Raw genomic sequence first — 27876 nt, forward strand, 5'->3', positions numbered from 1 at the left:
GCCTCCTTAGTTTGCTTCACACTGTGTGATATCTTAGGGCCCAATCCTATCTAGTTTTCCAGTGCTGTGCCAATGGGGCATGCACTGCAACTTGTGGTGGGGCAGCAGTCAAAGAGGCCTCCTTAAAGTATGGGAATATTTGTTCCCTTACCTTGGGGCTGCATTGCAGCTGCACCGGTGCTGGAAAATTGGATAGGATTGGGCCCTTAGTTGGGCATGATAACTGTTTTACTTTACATTGGCTTTTAGACTTTCACACCAGTAGCTTAAATCCAGAAAAACTTTTTCATTTAGGCTAGTCATGTGGTCAACACTATTCAGATTCTAAATCCAATAATGCAAAATATTTTGCTATGTAGGGTTTCCCACAAAACTATTCCACAGACACATTAATCAGAAATATCCATTGAGATGACAACCTAGAAACCCTGGCTTTATGCCACTAGAACGGCATCACTGTAAACTATGGTCAGTAGGGAAAAGGAGCAGAGGGGCTACTGAACAATGAATCAACTTTGCTCTCCAAGTACGTACAATAAAAGTATTTTTAGAGCCAGAAAGATAAGGGTATTTATGTCATTCACATAAATGCTGTAAACACATCTTGTTATCAAATGAAGAAGAAAAATTGCCACACATCGCAAAGATGAAGGGTTTTCTAAGTTATATTTTAAATCTTCTTAGATTTTCTTCCAATTGGTCAGAATTCATAACCAAGAAAGCATACATTACCACAAAATGCTGAACTCTTGGGGCCATTTTTTTAAAAGTGTAATCTAAATATCTGGATTTTATGGTGCACTTATATTAAATAGCACACATGAAATTTGACTTCCCAGTTTCACAGGATCACAACAATTACAGAGGGCTAAAATTCTATTACTTGCTTGATTTAGCATTTTCTTTGCTTTTTTCCATCTATTACACTGGGATACTTTGATAAGGGAATTATATTAACAGAAATCAAAACCACATTTGGCTAAAGTGTAACAAAACAATTTCAATCCTAAAGATACGTTTGAACAAAGGAGCATCAACCAATGGCTACATTTTGCCTTAAAGTAATAATTACCCTTAGTCATGAGAGATGTCTCCAAGATAAAGTAATTTCATGTTTCATTAAAAATACAGTATTCGCCATGCATTTTGTGCTTTCTAAAACTCAAGGCTATTATCAAACAGGTTTCGAAAATGAAGTGTACATTTCTTTCTCCTTTCTGAATCTACTGACACAACTTTCCACAGAAGCAATGTCTTGAAAATAGGAACACCCATTTGAGTCATACAAGTGTGTAACATGGGACAATTCCTAGAGTTTTTATATTCCTGATTTTTTTTTTAATTTGATTATTGATGTTGATGGATTTTGTTTCTTTCAGTTGCCCTGCCCTTTTGCTACTGCAAAGTTTCAACTGAAATAATTTTCTCAGCTCAAACTACTCAGCAAGTTCAAGCTTCTGCTAACACCAAACACACATTTTTATTTTTTTTTTAACTTAACATTCAGTTATTTCACCACAAGCCAAAAGTACCAGGGAGCACTTCCGGTTCAGAAACTGTCATTCAAGATCAGGAGGCTGAATGAACTTGCAGCTGCTCCAAGAGGGGGCAACACACTTGAGCATCACCTGGTAGACTGGACTTGCCTCTCACTTTTTTGCCTCAATTAGCATATTCTGCTGGAGGAAAAAAAGGCAAGAGGAAATGTCACTGTGTCCCCAAAGTTCTTAGAACTCCAGCAGATGAGCACCATTAGATCTCTGAACAACAGGGGCACCCTCTGCCCTGCCATCCGACCTGCCCATTTTGGCCCACTGAGTCTTTGTCCAGCTTTTAAGATCTTAATCAATCTTAACTCTGACCTGAGGATCAGAGGAGGAAGATGGATTAGGAAGTGAATGACCTCTGACCTTCTCTTGCATTCGTCCTCCCAGAGTCAGCACATTGAAAAACAATTGGGGTGGAACCTGTTCACAACCCGCAATCCTAGGTTGGTATCCTTTTATATGCTTTTGAGAGATGGCTTTCTTCTTTTCCTTCCATTTCTACAGAAGGATCCTCCTAGATAAGGTTTATTTTCACACAAACTATCAGGGAACTATCAGGGGACTCCTAAGGACAAGCCAGCACCAAGGCAAGATCTTCAGTAATATCAGAATTCCAGGTCATGTACCTCAACTGCAGACTAATAGAGTCCTAGTAGACTTCATGATTAAGAAACAATTTCTAGTAATCACTAGATTTTCAGAAGACTACATAAAAAGCAGGGGGGATGGTGAAAAGATTTGTCATTGAAATGGAAGGAAGGCATAATGTTTTACAAGGAAACGATGAGCAACAACTGATGAAATGGCTTTAACAATTTAACTGGTTGCATTTTCTTCAAGGCACTTTAATAGGCTGGTTTTTTAATGGGAGTCAGAGAAAACAAAGGATTTCTTTCTTTACTTTATATACGATCTAATCAGGATTTGTCACTGAGTTGTGAATAATCAGTTCTCATAAGTCCAATAAAGCCTAACAGAGAGATTCCAGGTACTTTCTCTGAAGATATTGATTCAAGAACATTACGAGTTCCTGTCCCAAAACATCACAAGTGACTGCTTCCACACCACACTCTGCTTGTCATGCAATTAGATCATAATGTGTGGCTCATTGACTAAGGAGTGTATTAATTCCATATCAATCACAGTAAGCCAATACTGCCTTAACACTGCCTTAAGCAGGATGCAAAACAATCTCTATACAATCAGCACTTTTTTATTTTTTTTTCCCCCAGCAGCTTTCACTATAACCTTAAAAAAGAGAGAGAGAGAGAAACAGCTGCTTAGGATTGTTTCAAAAACAAACTTATGGGGGGAAAAAACCACCCAAGATACCAACAGTCCTTTTAAAGACATCTCCTCAACATGACAACTGGACAGCAATAGTGATTTTTGTGATTTTGACATGCAAAGGTTTTCCAGCTTCTGCCCACTCCAAGAAGACAGAATAATTTACTATAGAAATGGTGCTCTGTCATTATGCTATTCATTTTTCAATTCTACTCCAACCCTTCATAATTGTGTAGCTGATAAGATGTGCTCACCCGCCCACCCCCCTGCTTCGCCCGCTGCCATGCTCACATGTGATGAAAATGTGATAGCAAAAGAAGACACTTGTGCTCAGAGCTGCCTTCCTGCCAACTCTTCATTTCAATGCATAATAATGAACTTCACGTTGCCCATACACATTGCCCATAAATGATCATATCAAACCATTTCGCCAGAATATGCATTTGGGGTGGAAAGGAAGCTGTTGTTTACTCTACGCGGGCTTTGCTGAAAAGCAGCCTAATATTTCTACCTTTCACCAACTGTTTTAAAAAAAAATTAAATGATTACCCTGAACAACTGCAATTAAAATTGATCAAACAATGTTTTCAGGCCCAATTCAGGCATGCCAGGTTAGCAATATATACAGTGAGCCATTAATTTGTCAAAAAAAGTCATTAGAGAGCTATCCTGAGCATGTGACTAAAAGGGTAATCAGGTCCATAATTACTAATAGTTTATAAAATCACAATAATGTATAACTAAAAATCACAAGGGAGATTTAAGTCTCTCTTTTCTTTTTCTTTTCATTTGTTGAAGATAAGCTGCCTTTTATACAAATCTTAATCCCTAATTCTGTAGAGGATAGGGAAGGGGGCAAACAGATGACTTCTTGCATTGATTAAAGTTTCCTAGCACGCCCTTTGTAAAGGAAACAATGGAGACTTTCTGAGAAATAAAAATATTTCACAAAAGCAGACATGTCACTTATTCAAGGATTATTTAGTGCAAAGTTCTCAAATGAGACACAAAAAGTGTTGCATGTCTTTAGAGCCTGAGAGAATAAAAAAGAAAGTTCTGTCTTCCATGATGAAGGCCGATGCTGCTGTTGCGACTGTTGGTGGTTTGTCGTTATTCTGGATAAAATTGTACAGCTGTCAGACACACCTTGTTTTAAAGGAGGAGAAAGAGATCCTATCACTTTAAAAGGTGGTGCCTCCAAGAGATGGCTTACAGAGCCACTTAAATGAAAGTGGCTAGATGCAAGCCAGTTCTAATCTACCCTCTGATCACAAATGTGTTTTGCCTTCTGCTGATTACAGTGGTGCCATTTGCTCTGTCAGTGGTACACACTGCTTAGCCCTGCCACCTGGAACTGCTGGACTTCCTCATTAGACCCCTGTGTCCCACAGGGACTGCTAATTACTGGCTTGGTTCCACTTAAACTCATCTCCGATTCAATTATGTACACAACCCCTAATGAACTGCACAATGCAACTGGCCCTACCTTGGCACTCTCCGTTGCGCTCTTCATACCCGGCATTGCACAGGCAGTTGCCAATGGGTACCAGCCATTCGCCATCTGCCCCACAGTACATTTTTGGCACATCCTTCTCTTCTGAGTTGTTGACACACGAACCACGAACTTCCACAAGAGAAGACGTATCAGCCCCAGTGATGGTGTCTGGAAACTGAGCCAGGTTGCGGACTGTCAGTGGACATTTCTTGTAGAAAACACGGACAGACACCAAAGCAATGCAGGCTCCCACATCCTGGAAAGCCAGGTAAAATCCTTTTTTGCTCAATGGCCCCACATCACGTATCTCTGTATTGAGTTTCATGATCCGGTCACCAATATCCACCTGAGTGAAGCTCTCATCAGCAGCAATAGTGTCAATCTTGGCAAACTGGCTCTCCCGAATAAAGCGCTCCTTATCATTGCTTGACTCATAGTAGTAGAGGTTAAAAGTCTCTTTGCAAGTCCCCATGACACCTGGCAGGCTATTGCAGTCCCTTAGTGTGAACTTGATTTCAATATAAACCCTCTGAGCCCCTTCGCGGGGAATCCAATCAGTTCGTAACCAATTGTTCTGGCTTGGCTCCATCACATTGCAGACTTGATAAGTACGGATTGGTGTATTTTTCTCGTCCATAATGCTCACCTCCTCCCACTGTGAAGAAGCAAAGGGATAAATGTGAAATGGGACAGAATGGCACGGACAATCAAACCTGCACCAGAACGCTTAATTTCTCTTCTCTGATTGATCTCATTTATCCCTTCTTATCTAAAAGCCATTAAAGTAAGTGACATAGGCTGGTTCAAGTACCTGAACCAAACAAAGACATGAACAAGCATTTAAAAACAGCCTACGTTAATAGCTTAGGTGAGTGATATTTTTCTGATGACTCAAAGAATATAGTAGAGATGAAAACAATCCACTCTGTTGTAATCATCATCACCTTATAAGATGATCTTAATAAGTTGAATTCCACTAGTGGGCATTTATAAAATCAAAACCGTATGTAACCTGAACAGGTTTTTTTTTCCACATCTATAGATGTTTAACCAATATGCAGAAAAAAAGTCTAAGAGCCCAATCCTATGCATGCCCACCCAGGAGTAAGTTAGTTAATAGTGCTTATTACCAGATAAGAATGCATAGGATTGCTATGTAAGCAACTTGTCCAGGTTTGCATGTTCCATCAGTGTCAGAAAAGGGAAGAAATTCAATGCTTTTTTCATTACATGAGAATACCATCCATCATTACTGCAATAAATAAATACAGCTATTATGCAGCACGTATGGGGTGCTGAAAGCATAGGGTGGTGTTTGGGAGGTGGAATTCGACTTGGAAGATCCAGGTTCAATCCCCCCCTCAGCCACGAAGCTTCCTGGGTGACCCTGGACCAGTCACTTTCTCTCAGCCTCACCTACCTCACAGGGTTGTTGTGAGGACAAAAGAAGGGGAGCAGCAGTGGTCACCGCCCTGAGCTCTTTGGAGGAAGGGCGGTATAAAAGTGTGAAACATAAATAAATGATATCTCAAGAACCATGACAATAACCCTGCAATGTAGGTCTGTATCATTATCCCCATATTACAGAAGATGAGAGGGGCTGCCTGAGGCCATGGAGCAAGTTGATAGATGAGATCACATCTGAACCAAGATTTCCTATCTCACACTTTCAGCTGCCACACTACACAGGTTCTGTTCCTCTGCACTTCCTGATACTACGTATTCCTCATGGTCAGCTCCAGTCTTTCTCACCTCCTTTTATATTACACACACACACACACACACACACACACACACACACACACACACACACACACACCCTGCCTTTCATAACCCTATGGGAAAACCCTAGGCAGCTGACAGCATCAAACTAAAACACAATAGAACTATGATGAAACAAGAAGATCCAAATAAATAAATACATAAAGAATGGAGAGCAGTGCAACAGCAGTTATTTGAAGAGGCAGAAATCTTCCATCAGCCAAAATCAATCAAAGGCCTGGTAGAGAAAAATATTTCATCAGCTGAGCACAAGTCTCATCTGTTAAATATATGGAAAATGATGTGGTATAATGAAAGGCCATTTGAATCTGCAGCAATTGTTTAGTTATTCAAAACTAAAAGAGAAATTCTCTCCCCCTCTCTCTCCCTCTCTCTGAGAGACAGACCACATCATCCTGACCTGGAGAGATCTCAGTGAAACTTAAGCATATTTAGATTCTTCTAGCTGTACCTATTGGTTTAGTTTCAAATCATTTCAACTTCAGCCACCCAAGGACAGAACAATTTACAGTCTTAAGAAGTCCATCATGGTGCGGCAAACTGTGCCTCAGAAATCTATACTGCTTCCATCAGGTTAAATATTCTTCTCTTTAAATTCTGAATTGTTCCTGCTCCCACCCCCATCCACCAAATCCTCAGAACTTGTCCAAAAATGAGCCCTTGATTACAGATGAATTTGATTTCATATGCATCAATGGGTGATGAACACCTCACAAAAGAAAGGAACGAGTGGCAGTCATCAATAAGGGCTTGATAGGGAAAAAAGAGCCACTGCTGTGTCCTTTTCTGCCTCTTCTTTTGGGAAAGAGACCCACGGTTCTGCTGAATTAAGGTTCAAAAGGAGGGGGGAGCACTCTCTCTCTCTCTTTTTCCATCTATGCAAAATAATAGCTGAGCTCTGAGATTCCAAAACATCCAACAAAGCACATGAAACTGTTTAGAACATTAAGGATTTCCTATCAATGAAGTACTAAATGTGCTTGTGAAAACAGGCAATACAATAGAGGGCTCAGCCTCCCATTAATCTCCTTGGCAAATGCTCCTTAGATTAAAATTAAAAAGATTCTATGATAGCTGGATCTGTTTATAGATCTAGGGCAGCTTGCACCAAGAGTTCCCAGAGTCAAGAGGATAATATGAGTTACTGGCTAGAGATACTTATGAATTCCAAAAAGGGCAGAGGAAGGAAATAAATCAATACTTTAAGTGTCATCCTGTGTCACCGATTACAGGGAACACTGGAAAGCCATCTATCAATGTAGAGTGCTAACATGATGAGAGCACTGGAGAGAGTTCCTTAATTTACAACTGCCCTGAAACTAGTATTGTGTTACTGGTCTACTCTTTATGATCCATCACTTTTCGTTCTCTTTATCATCCTATATAGCCTGGTACAGGGGTGGAGAGTGGAGAGGAGAGGGAAATGAGAATTGTCAATGGGATTCCCTTCCGCATGTTTACACAATAGAAGACTCAAGTGATAGGGTTGGCTCCAAAGCCTATTGAGGTCTTATGAAAAGAACACATTCAGAGGGTCTCTGCTACAAAATTCCTTACTGCGTTTTGGTTATGGCTTCTGTACCCTCCCCTCTCCCATTTCATTTTAGTCCGATGGAGCTTTTTAATTAATTAGACACTTACTTCATTAGTGGAGCCAAACAGCTGAACGTAATAAAAGTCCCAAATTTCCAACCCATTGTAAAATTGTTTGCAACTCTAAAATGTGTGGTCAAAGACATTTTTTTAATCTTCTTTTTTTATTCAGCTTTCTAACCCAACTCTTCCCATGGTTTAATAATCCACAGTAAAGCATTCCAGACACAAGATTTCCTTTCAACTGTGAATTTTAAAAGTAAATCATTAATTACATTTATAACATAACACATTCATTCCTCTAGGGCTACTACAGATTTAGTAATAGCTCTATTCACTGGGCAAAGTGGCCTATTTTTATCTTCAGCATCTCATATTCACACATAAAATACTTCACACTTCAGGAATGACCTGTTCTGGATCTATAAAACAGAGGCCTTGCAACACACAGTAAGCTACACACAGCAGAAAAGGAAGGCAAACTGATCTTTTGAAAGCTACATTTCTGGCCACTCTTGAAGAGAGAGAGGAGCATGTTCTCTCTCTCTCTCTCTCTCTCTCTCTCTCATGCTTGCAAAAAAAAAAACCAGGTGCTCAATATATCAAGTTATACTAAAAACACTCTGCAAGTGTCTTGCAGACAGATTGTGCCCCCTTGCCTTGTTCAGGGCAATGCAAGAAAATAAAGCATTTGAACATATGCTCTGAGAATTTCCAAATACTGTGTATTTCTCCTGAAATCTAAGCAGATTTTAAAGATGTAAGCCAATAGGCTAATTATTTACATACACACAAACACACAGAGACACACACACACACACACACACACAGACCGCCCTTTAAGCAAGTTATTACTGCTATTATTGCTTCCTTTGACTGACTTGTCCAAAATAAAGATATTTGAATCTGCTGAACGGATTCCCCTGGTTACACCAAAAGAAAGACTCATTCATTGACCTTTCCAGGGTATAGGATTAACTGGGATGCCTGACTTTCACTGAGATAAAGCTGTACCTTTTCCCCCCACTGTCAAAAGAGGAGGGCAATTGCCTGCAATCATCAATGAATGTGTGCTGTCTGCACCACCAGAGGCCTGCCAATCATTCTCTCTTTCTCAGAGGAAAAAAAAAAAAAACCATTTCAAGGACAGTGCACTGCGCACAGGCAGAACATAACTTGACTGGAGTCAAGTTCAGGCAGAGCAACAATAGGGACAATACTCCACTTTCCCATGATAGGGCTATTCAGGGTTTATGCATAATGCATCACTAAACAGCTCCAGATTCCTTCCACTCTCCACTATTGCTTCTCCTTTTTTCCCCCCTTAATTACAAGAATGCAGGTATGTTAAACTATAGTACATTTCATTAGCACAGTGAAGAATGTCCTGTTGTGTTTATTATACATCCAGGAATCTTTCAGGACTTTGAGTTTTAATTACTGTATTTGCTCTTACTTAGGCATGAGTTGTTCGCTTTTACGCACTGCAAGAAGAGATTCCCATTTAATTTTAAAGGGATTTGAGCATGAGTGAATGTCGCTGGGAGTAGCGCATGCATTGCTAACTTTTCTTTGCCCTGAAATTGTTCTTAGCATTCCCTCTATACAGCTGGCACTGAAAATAAGGTTATTTGCTTTAATTAGTAACATTCCTGATCTGGGAACATACTGAGTGCTTCCATAAGAATGATGGACTGCTCAGCAGTTCCTCAGCAACATAGTGGACTAGCAGCATGCTTTCTGTCTACAAATCCTTGGCTAAATTAGGAGTGAAGGTCTGCACAGAACCAAGGAAGTAGAGATCCCAGTCTCTCCCAACACGCAAATCCAGAAATGTGTTAAACATTCCCCATTCAGCAATGGATTAAATCGAGGTCTTCTGTTGATTCTTTCTGTACTGCACAACTCCCCCCCCCCCCCAACTCAGACATTTTGCCAGAGGTAAAAAAGACAAAAGGAAGCATTGGAAACTAGACTACCAAGTTAGAATGTGTGGGAGTTTTCACTCAAGGGGAGATAAATCAATTAACATGACTGAGGCGTCACACCTTCAGGAATGTCTCAGGCATACACCAAACCCCATCTCTCCTCATCTAAAAACTAGATAGCAGTTCCACTCTAACAGCAACCCCACTGAAATATTTCTGGGGGAGAACCAGGTGTGGATTTCTGATTAGCTGCCAGGGTGGCATATCCTCTGTGTACTTAAGTGAGGGGCTGCTGTGCTTATGAGAGGCTCTCCTCCCTTCCAGCATCCGCTTGATCTCACCTCAGCATGGGATCAGCTGCCAAGGCCTGGATTTCAGTGCATGGCCAGCCACGTAGCAACTGTAGAAACTAACTCCCTTTCCAAATAGTTGAATTCAGAAGGCTCCGTGGCTGCCTTTGTTTGCCTCCAAGCCTTTCACCTCTCCTGCCCCCTTAATCATGGCAAGCCCTGCACTGGCTTCCTGTCTGCAACCAGATTTCACACAAGCTCCTAGTCCTTATTGCCAAAGTCCTCCACAGTGTCACCCTTCTTGCAACCCTACTCTTGTACCCTGCTCCACCCCGGCCTGCAAACTTCATTCTTTCACCACCCTCAGGCCTGCTGTTTCTTCAGTTGCTCAGCCTCTTTCTGCCCCTTATGTCTGGAACTCCCTCCCTGAACCTCTGAGTAATGTTCCCTCTCTTACCACCTTCAAATTCCTCCTCAAAAGCAACCCTTCTCAGGAAGGCTTTGAGATTGCCTTCTAGTTTCTTTACCCTACTGCAACTTCGCCTATGTATATATGAAATGATTGCATATTCATCACGGTATGTCCCTGCCCCCCTACCCCTGCCTTTCCTCTGTTGTCTCCTTTGTGTCTGTTTTAGCCTGGAAGCTCCAGGCACACAGACTCCCCTTCACTTTTTTTTGCAAAGAACCAAGCACTTTGCAGTAAAAAAAAGGGCAAAATAAATATGTGGTAAAGACATACTAACAATAATTATCTAAATATGCTATCTTCCAGTAGACTCCTGATTCTGTCTCTCTCTACTCTTTCAGTTTACAGCTCCTTCATGACAGAGCTATCCATGGGGAGTATAAGGTTTCTCCAACAAAGTGTAATTTGCATCATAGGCCTTCTCCCCACAATCAACAATAATCAAGCCATTAGTTTCACCAGAAACATACTAATCATTTCTTTATACCTTCATGATCACATAGTGGTCCAGAACTTACCCCTCCTTCCAAAGGGCTTGCTATCCAACCAAGCTCACCCTGAACTGATCTGGAATCCAATAAGGTAACTGCAAAAAGGCAAAAACATACATAAATGTTAATTTTCACTTACTGAAACTGAGGATTAGTTCCAGAAAGCATTTGCATGACTCCTGCCATGAGAGAAGGAAGACTTGAATAAGATCAATATTTTGTTTTTCCAAGTCGTGCACTATCATTACAAGAGTGGACTTATTTTAACTATCGATCAGAAGATTTGTTTCTCTCCCCCCCCCCCCATTGGGGGCCTTCCAGCTTCTTCAAATGTAAAATAGACAATCCAAAGGCGACTTTCTGGTGGGTTACCACTAGTATCCAAATGGAAGCAGGTCTACTTAAAAAAAATAAATCAAAAATAGACAAATTAGGAATATCACTGTTGGTGAGGTCTTTGCAGTGATTTTATTCAGTTTTCTGATTTTATTTTCTGTACAGAACAGAGGGAGTCAATGGACGCTCAGGTGATGATACCTATAGCAATGCTTAGACCCTCAGAGTAACTCTGCGAAGTAATTTAATTTGCTTTGTCAACATTTGCTTTGGTTCTACTCATTGTCACTTCTGCTTATGAAATCTACACCACTTAGGGACAGAAGTCAGTGCATTTCAGAGGCAGGTGGAGTATAGAGTTTGACACACAGCCTAATTCAAATTGGTATATCAGTGCCTCCAAAAGAGGCTCACATGTTGTTCCCACCTTCTGGGTGTTTAATGACACTTTGCAAGGAAAACAAGTCTATTTTGTTTTTACTGGTTGTATCTTTTTATTCTCCCAGTTTCACATTTCTAGCTGTAAGGATGTCACTTGGGTGAACAAAAAAGTCACAGACGAGAGATGGTACTATATAGGAAACAAAGGAGGAGAAAAAAGCCACAAGGTGAACAGCTTGTCCTATGGCTCACCACGGCATTCTCCGCACCTCCTGAGACTCCTGTGAAAAGACAGAGTGAGATCTGGGGCTGTGGTAGGAGTGAAAGATGGCTCCCCTGGTGCAGATTTAACTTAAAGATGCCAAGACAGATTCAATGAAATCTCAGCTCCTCTGTCTTTTCCCCAGGGTGAACCTATGAAACCACAGGTTCTAAATAAATCATAAATAAGGGTTTTTTAACTAAAGCAAACAAGTGGGATACTCTTTTCATTTCCAGAGGAAGGCTTGCATCTTGAGCTTTGCTTGGTTTTTTTTTTTTTTTCCCCCCCAGCCAGGAAAGATAATTTGCCATTTTCATGCAATATTCCCCCCCCTTCCAAAGAGCAAGAATGCAAGAACTGTGCTGTGCTTTGTTTCGTTTCCAAAAAGAGACAAAGCCTTCTCAAACTGGTGCCCCATTTCTGCCCCAGAGAAGACAATGCAAGAAGCCTTTGGATAATTGTAAAATGCAGAAACGAGGCCACGAAAGGGGGCAGGGTGGGGCAGAGAGAGAGAGAGAGAAAGGCATATTTGCAGAAGATGGGGAGGATAGTGAGATGCAAGGGGAGAATTTTGTTTTTTAATTGGCAGCGCTGTGTTGGTGGCACATCAATTTACACAAAAGCCCCCTTTTGCGTCTGCGTTCCAAGTTCAAGCGACACATTGCTCACATGTGTCTCACGTACCAGATGGCTCAAAGGCCCCTAAAATTAAGATGTGAGCAGGTTACAGGAGGGATCCCTGAGAGCCAGATAAGAAACAAGGAATAGCAATAGCCAAAAAGTCCCTGTGACCGAAAGACTCTCAGTCACAGGCGCACAGAAAAAGAGAGCGAGAGAGATGCTCAGGCAGGCACACCTTCCCGTCAGGCTGGGTCAGTGGTCAGGCCGGCCACCTGAGTGGAGGGAGGGAGCTGCTCACTAAAGCATGTTTGTCTGTTCACGTGCATGTGCAAGTGTGAGCCTGTGCATGCACGCGCATGTCCCCGATTATGCAACTACAAGCACCAAGTCCAGGAGTCTGCCTGCCTGTCTGTCTGTCCCAGCGCCTCTGCAAGAGGCAGCTCATCCACCAGCAGACAGCCCCCCAAGTCCATCCGCCAGCCGGGGGCGCTCGGGAGGGAGAGGGTTCCAGTGGCCTGCTTGCAACTTTCAGGTGCTGGCTGAGCACGCGTGGTGCAGATCCGATGCGATCCCCAGTGGGTGGCCTCCCTCCGGGCCCCCTCCACGAAGAGGGGCTTCTCTCCCCTGCCCTGCCCTCCCCTCGCGCGGCGCGTCCTTGCGCGGCTGCTGCTGCCACGGCTGGCTGGTGGGTGCATCGCGGGCGGCGGTGGAAATCCAGGTCAAGCTCCCACGCGGGGCGCACGTCCAGCGCACGGGCTGCCTCCGGAGCGCAGGCGATGTCCAGGCTGCTGGTGCAGACCCCTCCGCTCCGGACAGCCCCGCCGCAGCCTCCCAGCTCCAGCCTCCCCTGCAGCGCGGGGAGGGATGCTCCGGCCGAGGAGACGCTCCTCAGCCCAACTTTGCTCCGAAGGCTCCGTCTCCGGGGCGGGCGCGCGCGGACTTGGACCACCGGCCGCACGAGTTGCCCAGCGCTGCAGCTGCCACTGGCCGGCGCCGGGAGCGCCTCCTCTGCTCCTGGCCCGGGACTTGCAGGGGGCGCACCACCAAACCCCAGCGGAGCCCCCCAGGAGCCCCCCACTCACCTTCATTGGCCGGATAGACCCTGGAGCCGGTGACCCCCTCGCACACCCCGCACAGCAGCGAGAAGACGGCGACCCCTACAATCCCAGCCATGGCTCGCCGGTGCCAGCGCCGCTCCGCGCTCCTCTATCCCAGTGGAATAAATGCTTCAATGGGGAGTGCAGCAGGCTGTAGACATTGCCAAGGGGGCGGGGCGGGCCCGTGACGTCCCCACGTCCGTCAAGGCCGTCCGCCTGTCGGAGCAGCCCCTGGCCCGCCTGTCCCGGCCTCCCCCCCTAGTCACACCCCCCCATGCTCGACTCCACGCCTCCCCCGCCGCCGCGTCTCAAGCTTCCCCGGACGGGGCAAGTGAGAGCCCGAGCCTAGGCAGGTCTACTCGGAAGTAAGTCCCATTCTAGCCAATAGGGCTTACTCCCAGGAAAGTGTGGCTAGGACTGCAGGCTCACTGGCTTGGCCCCACCACTGTGGCCTTCCATAGGGGCTCCAAGGCTGGGCACTGCCCCGACCCTGTATGGTCGGTGGTGGAGGGTTCTGTGCGCAGTGCTTCTGCTGAGGTTCAGGTCCGACTCCGAATCGTCCCAGCTTTTCCAGTACGATGTCCTGCGCCGGATTCCTCGGGAAGGAAGCGGTTTAGCAAAGGCTGCCTCTGATGCAGTGAAATTAGCGCCCCCCCCCCCCAGTTTAAAAGGTGATGGTGGTGGTGATGCTGCCACAAGCTCCACTTCTTTGATTTCTCTTTTTCCCATCCTGGATGAGACTTCTCAGGATTCCAGAGGGGGTCGCGGCCATCTGAGTGGGTGCCTGGAGAGGGCGCATGCTTGGGGGCACACACGGTGTATTTATCTAGAAGTGGCTCTGGCTTCGATCGCGATCTGTCGGGGGATATTTCTCGATCCGAGCTGCCTTGTGCTAGAGCCCGAGGCGTAGGGGAAGTGGTGCGGTGTGCCAGCTCGACGCTTCGCCCTTCCCGATGGTGAGCAGTCGTACGAGGGCACATATACCACAAAACACACACACACACACACACACACACACACACTATTTTGCTCAGCGTCCGCCTGGCGACAAGTCGACTCTGCAGTCTGCCGTTCCCTTAGAGCCCAATCCTATCCATGCCTACTCAGAAGTAAATCCCATTGCAGTCAATGGGGCTTACTCCCAGGAAAATGTGGGTAGGATTGGGCTCTCCAGCCGGCTATACCAACAAATCGGTCAGCGTGGGAGGTGGGGCAGGCCGAGCTGTGTGTGGTTGCAAACCTATCCACACTTTCCAACGGAGCAAGCCCCGTTGACTATAATGGGACTTTACTTCTGAGTAGACATGGCTAGGATTGGGCTGTGCGTGACCCAAAGAGACACGGATCGCAAACTTTGGCTTGGGCAGGACAACGGGAAGAGAAAGAGCGGTCTTTGAAATGCCATCAGCCCTTCTTCCAACCGGGGTGGGGTGTGTGTGTATGTGTGTGTGTGTGTAATCAGGGACAGAAAAGACTTTATAAATGCACAGCGATCTCCCCATTTGTGCATGTCAAATCTCCAGTGTGCGGGTGGATCTCTTTGGAGAGGATCCCTCGGAGAGAGCCTCCCTGCCCTTGGTTAATTGCCAGCCTTTGATGAGGATCCAGATGCAATTCCCCACTTAGGACTGCCGCTTACACACACTCTCAAGCCAGGCGATCGCTGGAGACTTGGCAGGGAAAAGCCCAAGCATGCCACATCCTCCAGGAGCGAAGGAACAGCAAGGCAGGCCACCAGTTGCTTGGATCTCTTGCTTTCCCTTGAGTGGATGGGGCTGGGGATTTCCTTTGCCCAGTCCTTGGTCTTCAGGGGCTGGGCCCACAGGAATGGGAAGGAACTTTGCTAACATTGCATTCACACACAAGAGGGGGTGGAATACTAAAGGGCAAATAAAGCTTTTCCAACCTTAAGCAACAGCGCCACCTCCTGGGCTGCTGCGTGGCAAAGGGGAACCAGACAAAGACGTCAATGTGACAAGGCGAGTTTTTTTTAAGGTGTTTGCACCAAAGTCTTTTTTTGTTCCTTTTTTTCCCCTGCCAGTGCCTAAACCTGAAAGACTGCATAAATAATATGCCTCCACCAGCGCATTCACCTCTTCGCTGCCTCAAGAGATTAAGGTAACACGTACTGTACTACATCAGAAACAAACTCTTATTCCTCGTAGCTTTTCAGCCTTGGAGGAAAACAGCCTACTCAAAGGAAAAAGTATGAAATGAATTGAGCAGGCAGTGCGTTGAAAATGAAATTAACAAGGTGACGGCGAAAGGTGATAGAACACGCCCTGATCCCTTCATACCGTCGGTAAAATTTGGAAAAACGCCAAGCAAGGTATTGTCTGAAAAACCCGCCGTCTTCATTCAAGCCCTAAGAAATATCACCAAAATTTGCAACTTCTGAAATCTCCCATTTCATTTTTTTTGGTCCATGTAATGCAGCCTTATTACCAGAGACAGAGTGTCCAAAAAGAAAAAAGATTCTTGTGCTTTATTTCTTAATGTTTCTATTTTTTAAACATGCAATTTATTATATTGATTCTCCCACCTTTGACAGTTTCATGCAGCTGGTGTCAACCAACACAACGGGCATTGCCAGTGACAGGGCATCACATACACAAGATGGGAGGGGCAGGCAAGCAAATGAGCCCTTGACAATGTAATGGGTGTTATTAGATCCCATAATAATGTGGCCACAGTGGTGAAAGGGACAGAGCTGACATAGAGGCACACTGTGGGGATTTGCTTCCTCCATGTGAATTGCACATGGGGTGTTTTGCTTGTGCTGTTTGGGGCACTGTGAAGTTTGTTACTCAGTTTGCTGTACAGGGACAAGGAGCAATTGACCCCAATAGGTGAGTGGAATAATTGCCAACTGCATCTTGCCCTTCTTCCACAGCAGGATCTTAGATGCTGTCTCAAACCTTTCAGGAGTGGCCAAGTTTGAAAGAAAGGAAACAAGGTGATAATGGCAACTCAGCTATAGAAATCAGTGCAACTTCATGCAGTGCTGTAGTGCAGTGCTTCGTGGGTGCTGCCCGTGTCACATGACATCCCTGTACTTTCCTGGACTGACGTGCTTCACCTAGAAGTGATTTGGCAGTGATTTGGTCACGTCATTGTGCAAACCACCAAATCAGTTCTGGGAAGGCCATTTACGTCAATTGGAAGCCTTGGAGAGGGTGGAGAGGGCCCATCCAAATGTGGCATAGGCCTCTGCTCAGACGGGACTCAGGTGATGCACCTGGGGTGACCACACCCTTGCCCCCTCTCTGGCTTAGCTATTGACACCAAGGCCTGTGTGCAGATGTCTCAGGCCATGACTACGAGTTAGCTAGGGAGGCACTACATAAGCATGGCAGCTGTTTGTCTCAATCCCCTCAGCATGCATTGTGAGCATTCTAAGGACCGTATGTATGTTCACTAAGATCACTGCCCCTGAGCGCACATTGTTGCAAACAAAGAAATGGAATTCTATGACAAAAACATTTCTTTAGCATATATTTACTGCAGTGCAGAATCTATTGTAAACAGGAAGGGGGTGTGATTGCCCAATATATGGAGCATAAAAAGGCCCGCACATGTACAGAATGTGCATGATCCACTTATAAACATGTGCCCTAATCATGAAATCATCACATCAGAAAAACACTGTGTACAAATTGCACAGTTGCCTATACATGTAGAGTCTATGGGCACGTATATACTTTTTACATGTGCAAAAGTCCAAGGGACTAGCAGTGCTATCTTTAGCATGTTTAGACAGATGTAGGCCACACTGTGTTCAGGGTAGTTGACTCTTAGGTAAATATGTATAAAATTGTTTTGTAAAAGAGCCCCTGAATAGGGCTATCATCTTATGTTGAGCACCCTGCTAGAGTGATTGTGAGAAATCACAATGAATTATAACACAATTAATGCGATTGAAATTCTTTGGATCTTGAAAATGTCTCAGTCTTGAATGTACTCCCCGCCCTCCACTAAAATCTCATTGCCTCCATCTACTGAAATGGTATGCTTGCTTCCTGCCTCTCTCTCTCTCTCTCTCTCTCTCTCTCTCTCTCTCTCTCTCTCTCTGTCAAGAGACAGACTGGGCCCTCAGTAGTGAATCTGGACATGGAGACCATTTGGCATCAGGAGGGAGTGTCAAACTAAAGAGAAGAATAAGCAAAGCTCTACTCTAAACAATTATTTGCAAAGCTGGAGTAGGTCTAGAGTTGTTTATAAGTAAGGTTCTTCATCTTAAGATCTGCTTGAGAAACATGAAGATTGCAGAGATAATTTTAATGCTCTTTTTTTAAAGTTAGCTGTACCATATTTCTAAATTTGGTTAATCCTTGCAATTTCTTTTATTGTAGGTGTTCACTGTATAGCAGTTACACCTCCTCTAGAAACACAAGGTGTAGTGATGGATTGTTAATGTTAAGAACATATTAAACCAAAATTGGGATCTAATGAATTCTGATTATTCCAACAATTATTCACACAATAGAGAATACGGATGTTGCATCTCTACATCTGCACTATTGACCTTGCAATAAATCTGTTTTAACTATCTAAGAAAGGTATTGACTTGAAACTTTTTCTTTCTTTCTGGCCTGCTAATCACTTAAAAATGTGTGGATTGCTCAATTTTCAAAACTGACAACCGAAGAGCCAAAACTGCAGTCTGGGGGACAGTGAATGGTTTTGTTTTTCCTGCTGTTCTGGGCTTATCAGTCTTTCTTCTTCGATGTTCCCTGAAAGCATCCTTGATGCAGCTTCGTTTTTATTCCTGGGCTCCAAAAGGGCTTTTACTATCTGCTTTCGGAGTGCACATGATTGCACCAAATGGCGGGTATTTTCCAAACAGCTCGAAAGCTCTCCTCTCTAGCTTTTCTTCCTCCTACTCGAAATTGCTGAGTTGAAACAAATGTAAAACAAAGAGGCAAGGTAGCTTCTGAACACGAGAGCCTTGATCAATGGACATCTTGGGCCCTGGCTTTTCTGCAAATATGCAAATGAAATCATTATTTTCTGGGCTCGGTGGGGGCTTATCCACAGCAAAGAGAAGATCTGCTATCAGATGACTTTCCTCTTTTAAAGGGACACCACTCTGAATATTAAGCACACCCACTTAGGCACATCTGCCTTCAACAGTGCACAACAACCCAGGATCCTGAGTCTGTTACTGTTATTATTCTGGCCTCCAAATAATCCACAGAGCTGAGTGTCTGCAATCTACTCACTGGCAGAAGGCTAGATGTAACAGCTCCTTTGAATATGGTTGTGGCAGGAGACAAATATGCAAGTTTCAACACCCTACCTGAACACAACTGTACAACATCATCCTCACTGCCAAAGAGAGCTTATGTTTATATATGTATATCTGTGCTCTTTTTAAGGGGGAGAATAAAGAAGTTACCTGTCTGCTTCAGCTTAGAGAGCATGTGGCTACAAAGACGGAATGTATCTGATTCATAGAAAGAGCGTGCATGTGTGCTTTGCAAGCATATAAGCAGAGGTAAAAGTGAACAGACACTCTAAATGTCATGATTTTTCTGGCATTGGTCCCTGTAAATCATGGCCATCATTTTGTCTCTATTTTGCCCTTCATTTTGTTTAATGCATCCATGTTCATCACACTAGTTTTGCTTCTGTTATTCCACCCCCACCACCACCCCATAATATACATTACAACTTGTATAATGTGCTGGATTTGCAGCCAGCTCCATTGAGAGCATAAGCAAGCCTATTAAAATTGTCTTTACAGTAGGATTCTAGGCACGTCTACTCAAAAGTAAGTCCGATTGAGCTCAATGGCTACTACACTCAGGTAGGTAGGATTGCAGACTTGAAGGTCTTTATGATGCAGAATACACATTTTAAAGAAATTATTAATAAGGAAGGTGGCAATGGGAGCCGGGGAAGGGCGGATCAGCTCCGGGAAGGGTGTGGGTTCAGGTTCATGGAATCCTAGACCCCTTCCCAGACACAATCCTGTGGCCTGAGTCTGAACCTGTGCCAGTAATTTTGCCAGTGTAGGTCCAAACAGACCTCTACAGGCCATGGAGGCTTACCCCTGGATAACAGATTGAATGTTCCCTTACCCAGAGAATACCTTCTGGACTGTTCTCCCATGTAGGATGCAGTGGTAGCTATTTTGGCGGTCCTCCGTCCACTGGGGGGGGGGCGTAGGATTGTGTTGTTGGTTGCTAAATGAAAATAATCATTTCGGCTAGTATTATAATGCCGTTGTACAAATCTATGGTAAGGCCACACCTGGAGTATTGTGTCCAGTTCTGGTCGCCGCATCTCAAGAAAGACATAGTGGAAATGGAAAAGGTGCAAAAGAGAGCAACTAAGATGATTACGGGGCTGGGGCACCTTCCTTATGAGGAAAGGCTACGGCGTTTGGGCCTCTTCAGCCTAGAAAAGAGACGCCTGAGGGGGGACATGATTGAGACATACAAAATTATGCAGGGGATGAACAGAGTGAATAGGGAGATGCCTCTTTACACTCTCACATAATACCAGAACCAGGGGACATCCACTAAAATTGAGTGTTGGGCGGGTTAGGACAGACAAAAGAAAATATTTCTTTACTCAGCGTGTGGTCGGTCTGTGGAACTCCTTGCCGCAGGATGTGGTGCTGGCATCTAGCCTAGACGCCTTTAAAAGGGGATTGGACAAGTTTCTGGAGGAAAAATCCATTATGGGATACAAGCCATGATGTGTATGCGCTACCTCCTGATTTTAGAAATGGGTTATGTCAGAATGCCAGATGCAAGGGAGGGCACCAGGATGAGGTCTCTTGTTATCTGGTGTGCTCCCTGGGGCATTTGGTGGGCCGCTGTGAGATGCAGGAAGCTGGACTAGATGGGCCTATGGCCTGATCCAGTGGGGCTGTTCTTATGTTCTTATTTTACAGGATCAGCAGGTTTTTCTTGAACTAACAGAGTGTCCCCACCTTTTTCGAAACAGGAATAATGAAAAAAAAATTGTATTACAGAAAGTGGGTGCAATCCAACTCAGGGTAAGTGCTGAAGCCCTTTCTGTTGAAATAAGGGCTCACATTTTAGTTAATGTGAGTTTAGAGTGTTAAACTTTGCCTTGAATGTATCCAATATTCAAAGTTGCATCGTGGCTCACAGAGAATATTTTTTAGTAGAACCTTTTTTACTGTACACATCGTCGCAGTATATTCAGAAGACTTTTTTTTTTTTTTTTAAGGGAAGTATATCGTTTAATTTCTTAGGTTCATTTGCCTGATCCACACATATTTTGCCCCTTCTGGAACACCCACTAGCATACATTTAAAGATAACTCTTTGATAATAGCTAAGGTACCTGCGCATTTTTTGTCAAAGATAAGTGGCAGTTCAGATAAAAACTTGAAAAGGGTTTCTGCAAGCAAAATGTAATTATTAAATGCTACATTTCCTTCACTTAAGCATCTACAAGACCTCTTGGCTTAATCAGGAAAGAAGGTGGTCTATTTATATAAAAATACTCACAGTGCCTGATTAAAGGAGCCCAGATAGTTCTGTAATTTCATATATCCAGCAAATCCACTCTAGAAACTTTCTGGGCAAGGTTTTTAACTTGGGGAGGGGAGGAGAAAGGCCTCACTGTTTCTACTAGAAAGGGAAAAAAATGCAAATGCTCGTTAGCAAAGACTACTGAGAAAATTGTTCATATTATCTAGGAAAGAGCTGGGAATATAATATCTCTACAATGTGCAGCTCTGCAACAAAATGCAAAATTCCACCCATGCCATCTTCGGTTAGGCTTGTTTCCAGTAAAAGGTGTTTAAAATGCTTGTACATTTGGCTACATTTGGCTTTTGTTTACACTTAGGCCATTTGACACAACATTTGGTTTCTCCTGTTTTGTTGCAGCCATTCAGATTGTCCCTTTTTTATTGCTCATGAAAAGAACAATATGCTCTGTTTTCTACCTGCCTGCTCCTATTATTGTGTAGCTCTTTATTGGAAAGGACTCAGTTCTTACCGGAATGAATCGCATTGAGGACATTAGCAAGTTTACACCAGCGGGATGGCCAAATTGGCTTCATGTGGCTCCCATCTTAAAAGCTTCATCCAAAATACTTGAAAGCACTTGTCCCCCACTTGGAGTGCATAGCATAATAACTGACACCACCATGTTAGAAGTCTGGTCATCTCTCTTTTATGGAAGTCAGCCACAATGGGATAATGTCAAGAACTGGTTTCTGTGCCTCCAGACAAAATAGCCAGCTCTGATGTTTTCTGGGCAGCACTTTTTATCCAGACAAATATTAATTAGTTTTCCCATAAAAACAATGTACATGCAGGGCCTCCATAACTGTGGATTATTCATCCGCGAATCAATGCAGGTCCCTCAGGACCCGCATGGAGCAAGACTTGGCCCCATCTGAGCTCTCCGGAGGGGCTGGAGCTGCAGAGAGCTTTCTGAAGCCCACAGAGGCAGTACACATCCATCCACTGCTTCTGCAGGCTTCAGAATGGCTTCAGAATGGCCTTTTTGTATGAAAAAACACAACTGGAAGGCTTCCCTGACTTTCAGAATGCCTTATCTGGCATAAAAACGTCACTTCCTGTTTCTCTCGGGAAATGAACATAAGAACAGCCCCACTGGATTAGGCCATAGGCCCATCTAGTCCATTTTGTATGTCTCAATCATGTCCCCTCTCAGGCATCTATTTTCTAGGCTGAAGAGGCCCAAACGCCATAGCCTTTCCTCATAAGGAAGGTGCCCCAGCCCCGTAATCATCTTAGTTGCTCTCTTTTGCACCTTTTCCATTTCCACTATGTCTTTTTTGAGATGCGGCGACCAGAACTGGACACAATACTCCAGGTGTGGCCTTACCCTAGATTTGTACAACGACATTATAATAATAGCCGTTTTGTTCTCAATACCCTTCCTAATGATCCCAAGCATAGAATTGGCCTTCTTCACTGCTGCTGCACATTGGGTCGACACTTTCATCGACCTGTCCACCACCACCCCAAGATCTCTCTCCTGATCTGTCACAGACAGCTCAGAACCCATCAGCCTATATCTAAAGTTTTGATTTTTTGCCCCAATGTGCATGACTTTACACTTACTGACATTGAAGCGCATCTGCCATTTTGCTGCCCATTCTGCCAGTCTGGAGAGATCCTTCTGGAGCTCCTCACAATCACTTCTGGTCTTCACCACTCGGAAAAGTTTGGTGTCATCTGCAAACTTTGCAACCTCACTGTTCAAACCTGTCTCCAGGTCATTTATGAAGAGGTTGAAAAGCACTGGTCCCAGGACAGATCCTTGGGGCACACCGCTTTTCACCTCTCTCCATTGTGAAAATTGCCCATTGACACCCACTCTCTGCTTCCTGGCCTCCAACCTGTTCTCAATCCATGAGAGGACCTGTCCTCTAATTGGACATACTTAAAATGCTTAATACTTAAAATTAAGCATTTTACTTGGACATACTTAAAATACTTAAAACTTACTTAAAATGGTAAGTAGCATTTTTTCAGAGGCAGCAGGCAGATGGGCAGTATCTTTGCGGGCTTCAAAAAGCCCTCCAGAAGTGACCGGAGCTATGCTCCAGTTTCCTCCCGAGGGTACAGGTGGGGCGAATCGTGGATTTATTTATCCGTGAAATTCGGCATCCACAAGGGGTCTGAGAACGGATCCCCTGTGCATCCATAGGCTCCACCTGTACAGTTTACTTATACCTAACAGTATTTCATAGGTGTAACTGCACAGAATTTCTGACAGGTTCTTCCATTGCTTGGATATTGTCTGTCTATTTATAATGGGCACAGTCCAGCCAAAATGAAGCTTTTTGAACCTCATTGATATCAACAGGAAAGTTTCAGTGCATGATTTCTAGAATAATCCAAACACAGGTTTGCTTGAACCTGTGCAAGCGAACTTTTCAATGCGAATGTGCAATTCACCTCTTTCCCACCCCACCATCCCATGCAATTGTTTTCATTTTCTTCCTGCTAATTTGTGCATATTCAGCCCTAATACTCTGGGATGCAAGAGAAAGCAAAATGTCACAGAAGCAGCAGGAATGGTGGCTACCAGGAAGGTGGAATTGTGCAATCTTAACAAGATTTCCTTTTTAAAGCACAAGGCATCAAGGCGTATCTACACCAGAAATCCATCTGGAGGGGTAACTCTAGAGCAGCCATTTTCAACCTTTTTCTTCTCATGGCACACTGACAAGGTGCTAAAATGGTCAAGGCACACCATCAGTATTTTGACTGTTGACAAGGCACACCATTCTGCTGGTAGGGGGCTCCAATTCTCCAACTGCCCTACTAATAAAGGACCCTCCCCAAAGTCCCAAGGCACACCTTGGCTGAAAATGGCTGCTGTAGAGACTGCAGCCCAGTTGTCCCATTGCAACACATTGGTGGTTGCATAAAATAGATTCAAATACAGGAACATCTGGTGACACAGAGGTAGAGGTCGTCCCCCCACCCCATTACAGCTTTTCAGAGGAATGAGGGGGGAGAAGAAAGATGCTAGGAACACTGTGCTTTGAAGTAAGATTGAAAAGTCTTGAAAAGTCAGTCCCGCTATGTTCTGTAGGACTTAATACCCAGGTAAATCTGCACGCTAGTGAACCCTCCTTTCCTATTGAAGCCAATGGAACATAATTTTTTTATTCATTTTTATTTTTATACTGCTCTTCTTCCAAGGAGCTCAACTTGCTGTAAATGATTCTTCTTCTTTGTCCTCACAACGACCCTATGAGGTGGGTGAGGCTGAGGAATAGCGACAGGAAGTTTCATGGCTGAGCGGGGATTTGAACCTGGAAGTGCTAAGCTTTGGTTGAATCATTCGCCTTTCAGTCCTCTACCCAGGCACACAATTTGGTTTCAAAGTGATTAACTGGCTTAACATGATGCAGGACTTTAAGACTTATCAATTAAGTACTTTTTATTCTATTGAAATTAATAGGGCTTTCAGCTTGATTCTAATGTTGGAAGCTCATTTTGGTTTGTTATTTGGCAAGAAGAAGTTTAGGACTGTGCTTGGATGTCTGCTTCGGTAAGAGAGGGCATGTCAGTGCTGGTCTGTTTTTAGTTACTCTTTTCAGACCTCTGTTTTCCCACCTACACGTGTTTGTCCATCGTCCCCAAAGCTTTTCACTGTCAGTCTAATAAGAGCCTCAGTAAGAGGCATTGTGTGTTTTGGGGCCTCCAGAGGCCTTGCATTACATTTAGATGAGGGGGGAAAGGAAACACAAGCTCTTCCTTTAGTATTCAGCCCCACAGGCCGAAGGGGGAAGGGATGCATTTTGGTTTCTTCAGAAACAGCTTTCCCACAAAAATGCCAGCCCTCTCCTGGAACTCCCACGTCCCTCCAGCCCAAAACAGCTCTTTGGAATGGAGTGTAAAAATCACCTTCAGAAGTCCCACATGCATACTAAGCTTCTCATCAAGACACGATCTACAACCATGTACTTTGATGAGGCAAAGCAGCCCAGAATCGCTGTAGTTGACTGCCTGACACAAGGTCTTCGAATCTCCTATGCTTTTCTCCTTTGGAGTTGCAGAGTCTGTGAGTATTTTTGTTTTGTAAGAAGTTAACTTGAAGTGAATTCTCAGCAGCAATGTGAGAAGAACTTCAGTTTCCCTCTCTTGTCTTTTCTTTCCGACCGAATCAAAATCGGACTTCTTGGCATGATTATGGCAGGAATTCCATTGTCTTCATAACACCAGTCCAGAGAAAATTTATGCTTGGATACGACAGGGAAGCGGAAAGGCCCCCAAACTGAAAGATGCTCAGCAAGTCAATGGGGCCACTTGTAAGTAGGCTAAGGTCCCAATCCTATCTGCCATGTCATAGACACCAGAGACTATGCTGCATGCTATGGTGGGGGGGATAATAGGACAGCCTGCAGGAGGTATTTACTTACCCCCCAGTAGGCTGCCCAATCACCTATGTGTCTCCTCAGATCTCTGCCAACTATATAGCTGGCAGAAGTCAGAGGAAAGCTGGGGGCAGGGCAGCCAAAAACAGGGATGAGATCCGATTGCATGACTGCCATCTGAACCTCCCACTTCCTCCTTAATACTCCCATAGTTCCTTCCCCAACATGCCCCATTACTCCCCCTCCCCATCCACAAACCTCCCCTCCCACCAGACCGGCTTTCCTACTCTATTGTAGGCCACTGATCACAGCCGTGGGCCTCCAATAATCCTGCTGCTCTGCAGCAGCTACACAGAAATGGCCACTAAAAACCACTTTCTGGCAGTGGGACTCTGTTAGGCATTAGGCAGCCCATAGGATTGGGCAGTAAGATTGCAACCAGTGAATGTTTCAGAACAGAATCTTCTCACTGGTCACAAGGTCTGGCTCCTGTTGATAACCTGCTTGTTCTCCATGATAGAACTGGAGGTGATGCATGTAGGGATCACAGCCTGTTTCAGAGTCTGGCACTGGTAAGACTCTTTGGCAGTGTTGCTGCAACATTTGCCTTCAGACCAATGCTTAGAGCTTCCCCCCCCCCCCAAAAAAAAAGCAAGGGCCCAAATTGAATCAGGGCAACATGGAGGAAGAGAAAACCATTTCTCTCCGCACCGCAGTCCATATCCAAATTGGACCCCCAATGCTGCTGTCGTCCACGGAAAAGAAAAATTGCAAGCGCCAAGATTTAAGCTGGAATGATTGAGGCTGGGGATGCAATCAGGAGCAAAGGATTAAATGATCCTCCTCTAGGGCCCCAGTCCTAATCACGTTCCTCCTTTCCAGAACTGCCTTTTGAAAAAGGCATTGGGAGTTCCAGTCACTGTAGTGCCCTGTCAGGTTTAATGTGACTCTAAGCCAAATACAGTACAGCCCCAGATCTAGTGGTCAGAAGACATGATGATAAGTGTGGTGCAGATTATTGTACTGGGTACAATTTACAGTTAGGCACACCTCACCTCCATTGACACTGAGGAAGCCAGCTGTTGCATTTGATTGTTCCAGTTGATTTCTGCGTGTCTGAAATACTGTTACTTTTTCCTGGATCATGCTCTTTCTTAGTGCAGAATCCATGCTGGTTACAGAAAACAAAGCTAAGCAGAATGTGTGAGCTTAGGGAGACAGCTAAGCTGAACAGATTGTTTAAAACTCCATAATCAAATAAATGCACCTGCGTAGCAAAATATAAATGCTGGGAGCCAGCCCAGTTTCAAGAGTAATAGTGGGATACAACTATTTTGAAATAAATAAATATGTGGGATGGAATCTGGAGTAACCCAGGGAGTGGAAGCACTCTCCATGTATTCCAGCTCCTTCCCCTTGCACAAGTGGAAACTGCCTTCCATTCTCAGAAGGAGTTTGCTTAATGCTCTTCTGGTCACCAAAAGAGCTCTGGCTGCAACCCAAAGGCAAAACGGCATCACCCAAGAACACACCCAAAGGCCATGGGTTTTCTGGTGCATTAAAGAACACTAGGCAAGCTGAGTACTGGCACAAAGCCAGTGCTCTAGTGAAGGGAGGAAATGAGAGAACGTGTCAAATTTGTGGATGATCCTGTACTAGCCTGCACATCGTGTAGTATCGACAGTGTGAATGCCTGTGTGAATGCATTTTTTAAATAGTTTGGCACAAATCGATTTTTCATATCACTTGTTGCCACCTCGTGTTCAGTATTTTTCAGTGAAGTCTTTTCGTACATTCCATTACCAGTCATCAAGTATTGTGCAACGAAAGAATGAGAAATCAAATAATATGGATGCATGTTTAAGCAAATCCCATTTTTTCTGTCAATGGGCAGACTGGTGGTTACATAATAAATATTATAAATATATAACTAGGTGGTTATTTAATTTGCTCAAACACACACACACATCAAGAAGTTGGTACAATAGGTATGTGCAACTGGGTCCAGGCTTTCAGTCTTCACTGCAACATATTTACTTAGGAAAGAAAGAGTCAATGTATATTATTTCATTGGGCCACTTCCTTTGTTGGGCCACTGTCTCATTTGTTCTTCATTTTCCTCTTAGACTGCATAACGTATTCCTACATCACAAATTTGATGATCTTCCTATCCATCTTCCCAGTGCTGATGCAGCCATGCCAATAGAGTGGGCACTGCTTCTTGCGGATGGAGGGGAGTTACGGAGGATCATTTAAGAACATAAGAACAGCCCCACTGGATCAGGCCATAGGTCCATCTAATCCAGCTTCCTGTATCTCACAGCGGCCCACCAAATGCCCCAGGGAGCACACCAGATAACAAGAGACCTCATCCTGGTGCCCTCCCTTGCATCTGGCATTCTGACATCACCCATTTCTAAAATCAGGAGGTTGCGCATACACAT

At 44.2% G+C, this 27876-nt stretch overlaps 1 protein-coding gene across 1 annotated transcript in view; it reads right to left on the reverse strand.

Moving 5' to 3' along the window:
• The window catches only part of EPHA4 (EPH receptor A4), a 190013-nt gene extending 176330 nt beyond the window's left edge, over window positions 1-13683 (reverse strand). Inside the window, exons 1-3 of the mRNA XM_066620651.1 lie at window positions 13565-13683; window positions 10910-10977; window positions 4321-4984 (exon numbers count right to left, since the gene is read on the reverse strand). Of these exons, the coding sequence (XP_066476748.1) occupies window positions 4321-4984; window positions 10910-10977; window positions 13565-13655 (823 nt within the window). The 5' untranslated portion in view covers window positions 13656-13683. The remainder of the gene's footprint in view (window positions 1-4320; window positions 4985-10909; window positions 10978-13564) is intronic.
• Window positions 13684-27876: the final 14193 nt, after the last annotated feature.

This window comes from Tiliqua scincoides, chromosome 3, assembly GCF_035046505.1.
Source record: "Tiliqua scincoides isolate rTilSci1 chromosome 3, rTilSci1.hap2, whole genome shotgun sequence".
Lineage (NCBI taxonomy): Eukaryota > Metazoa > Chordata > Lepidosauria > Squamata > Scincidae > Tiliqua > Tiliqua scincoides.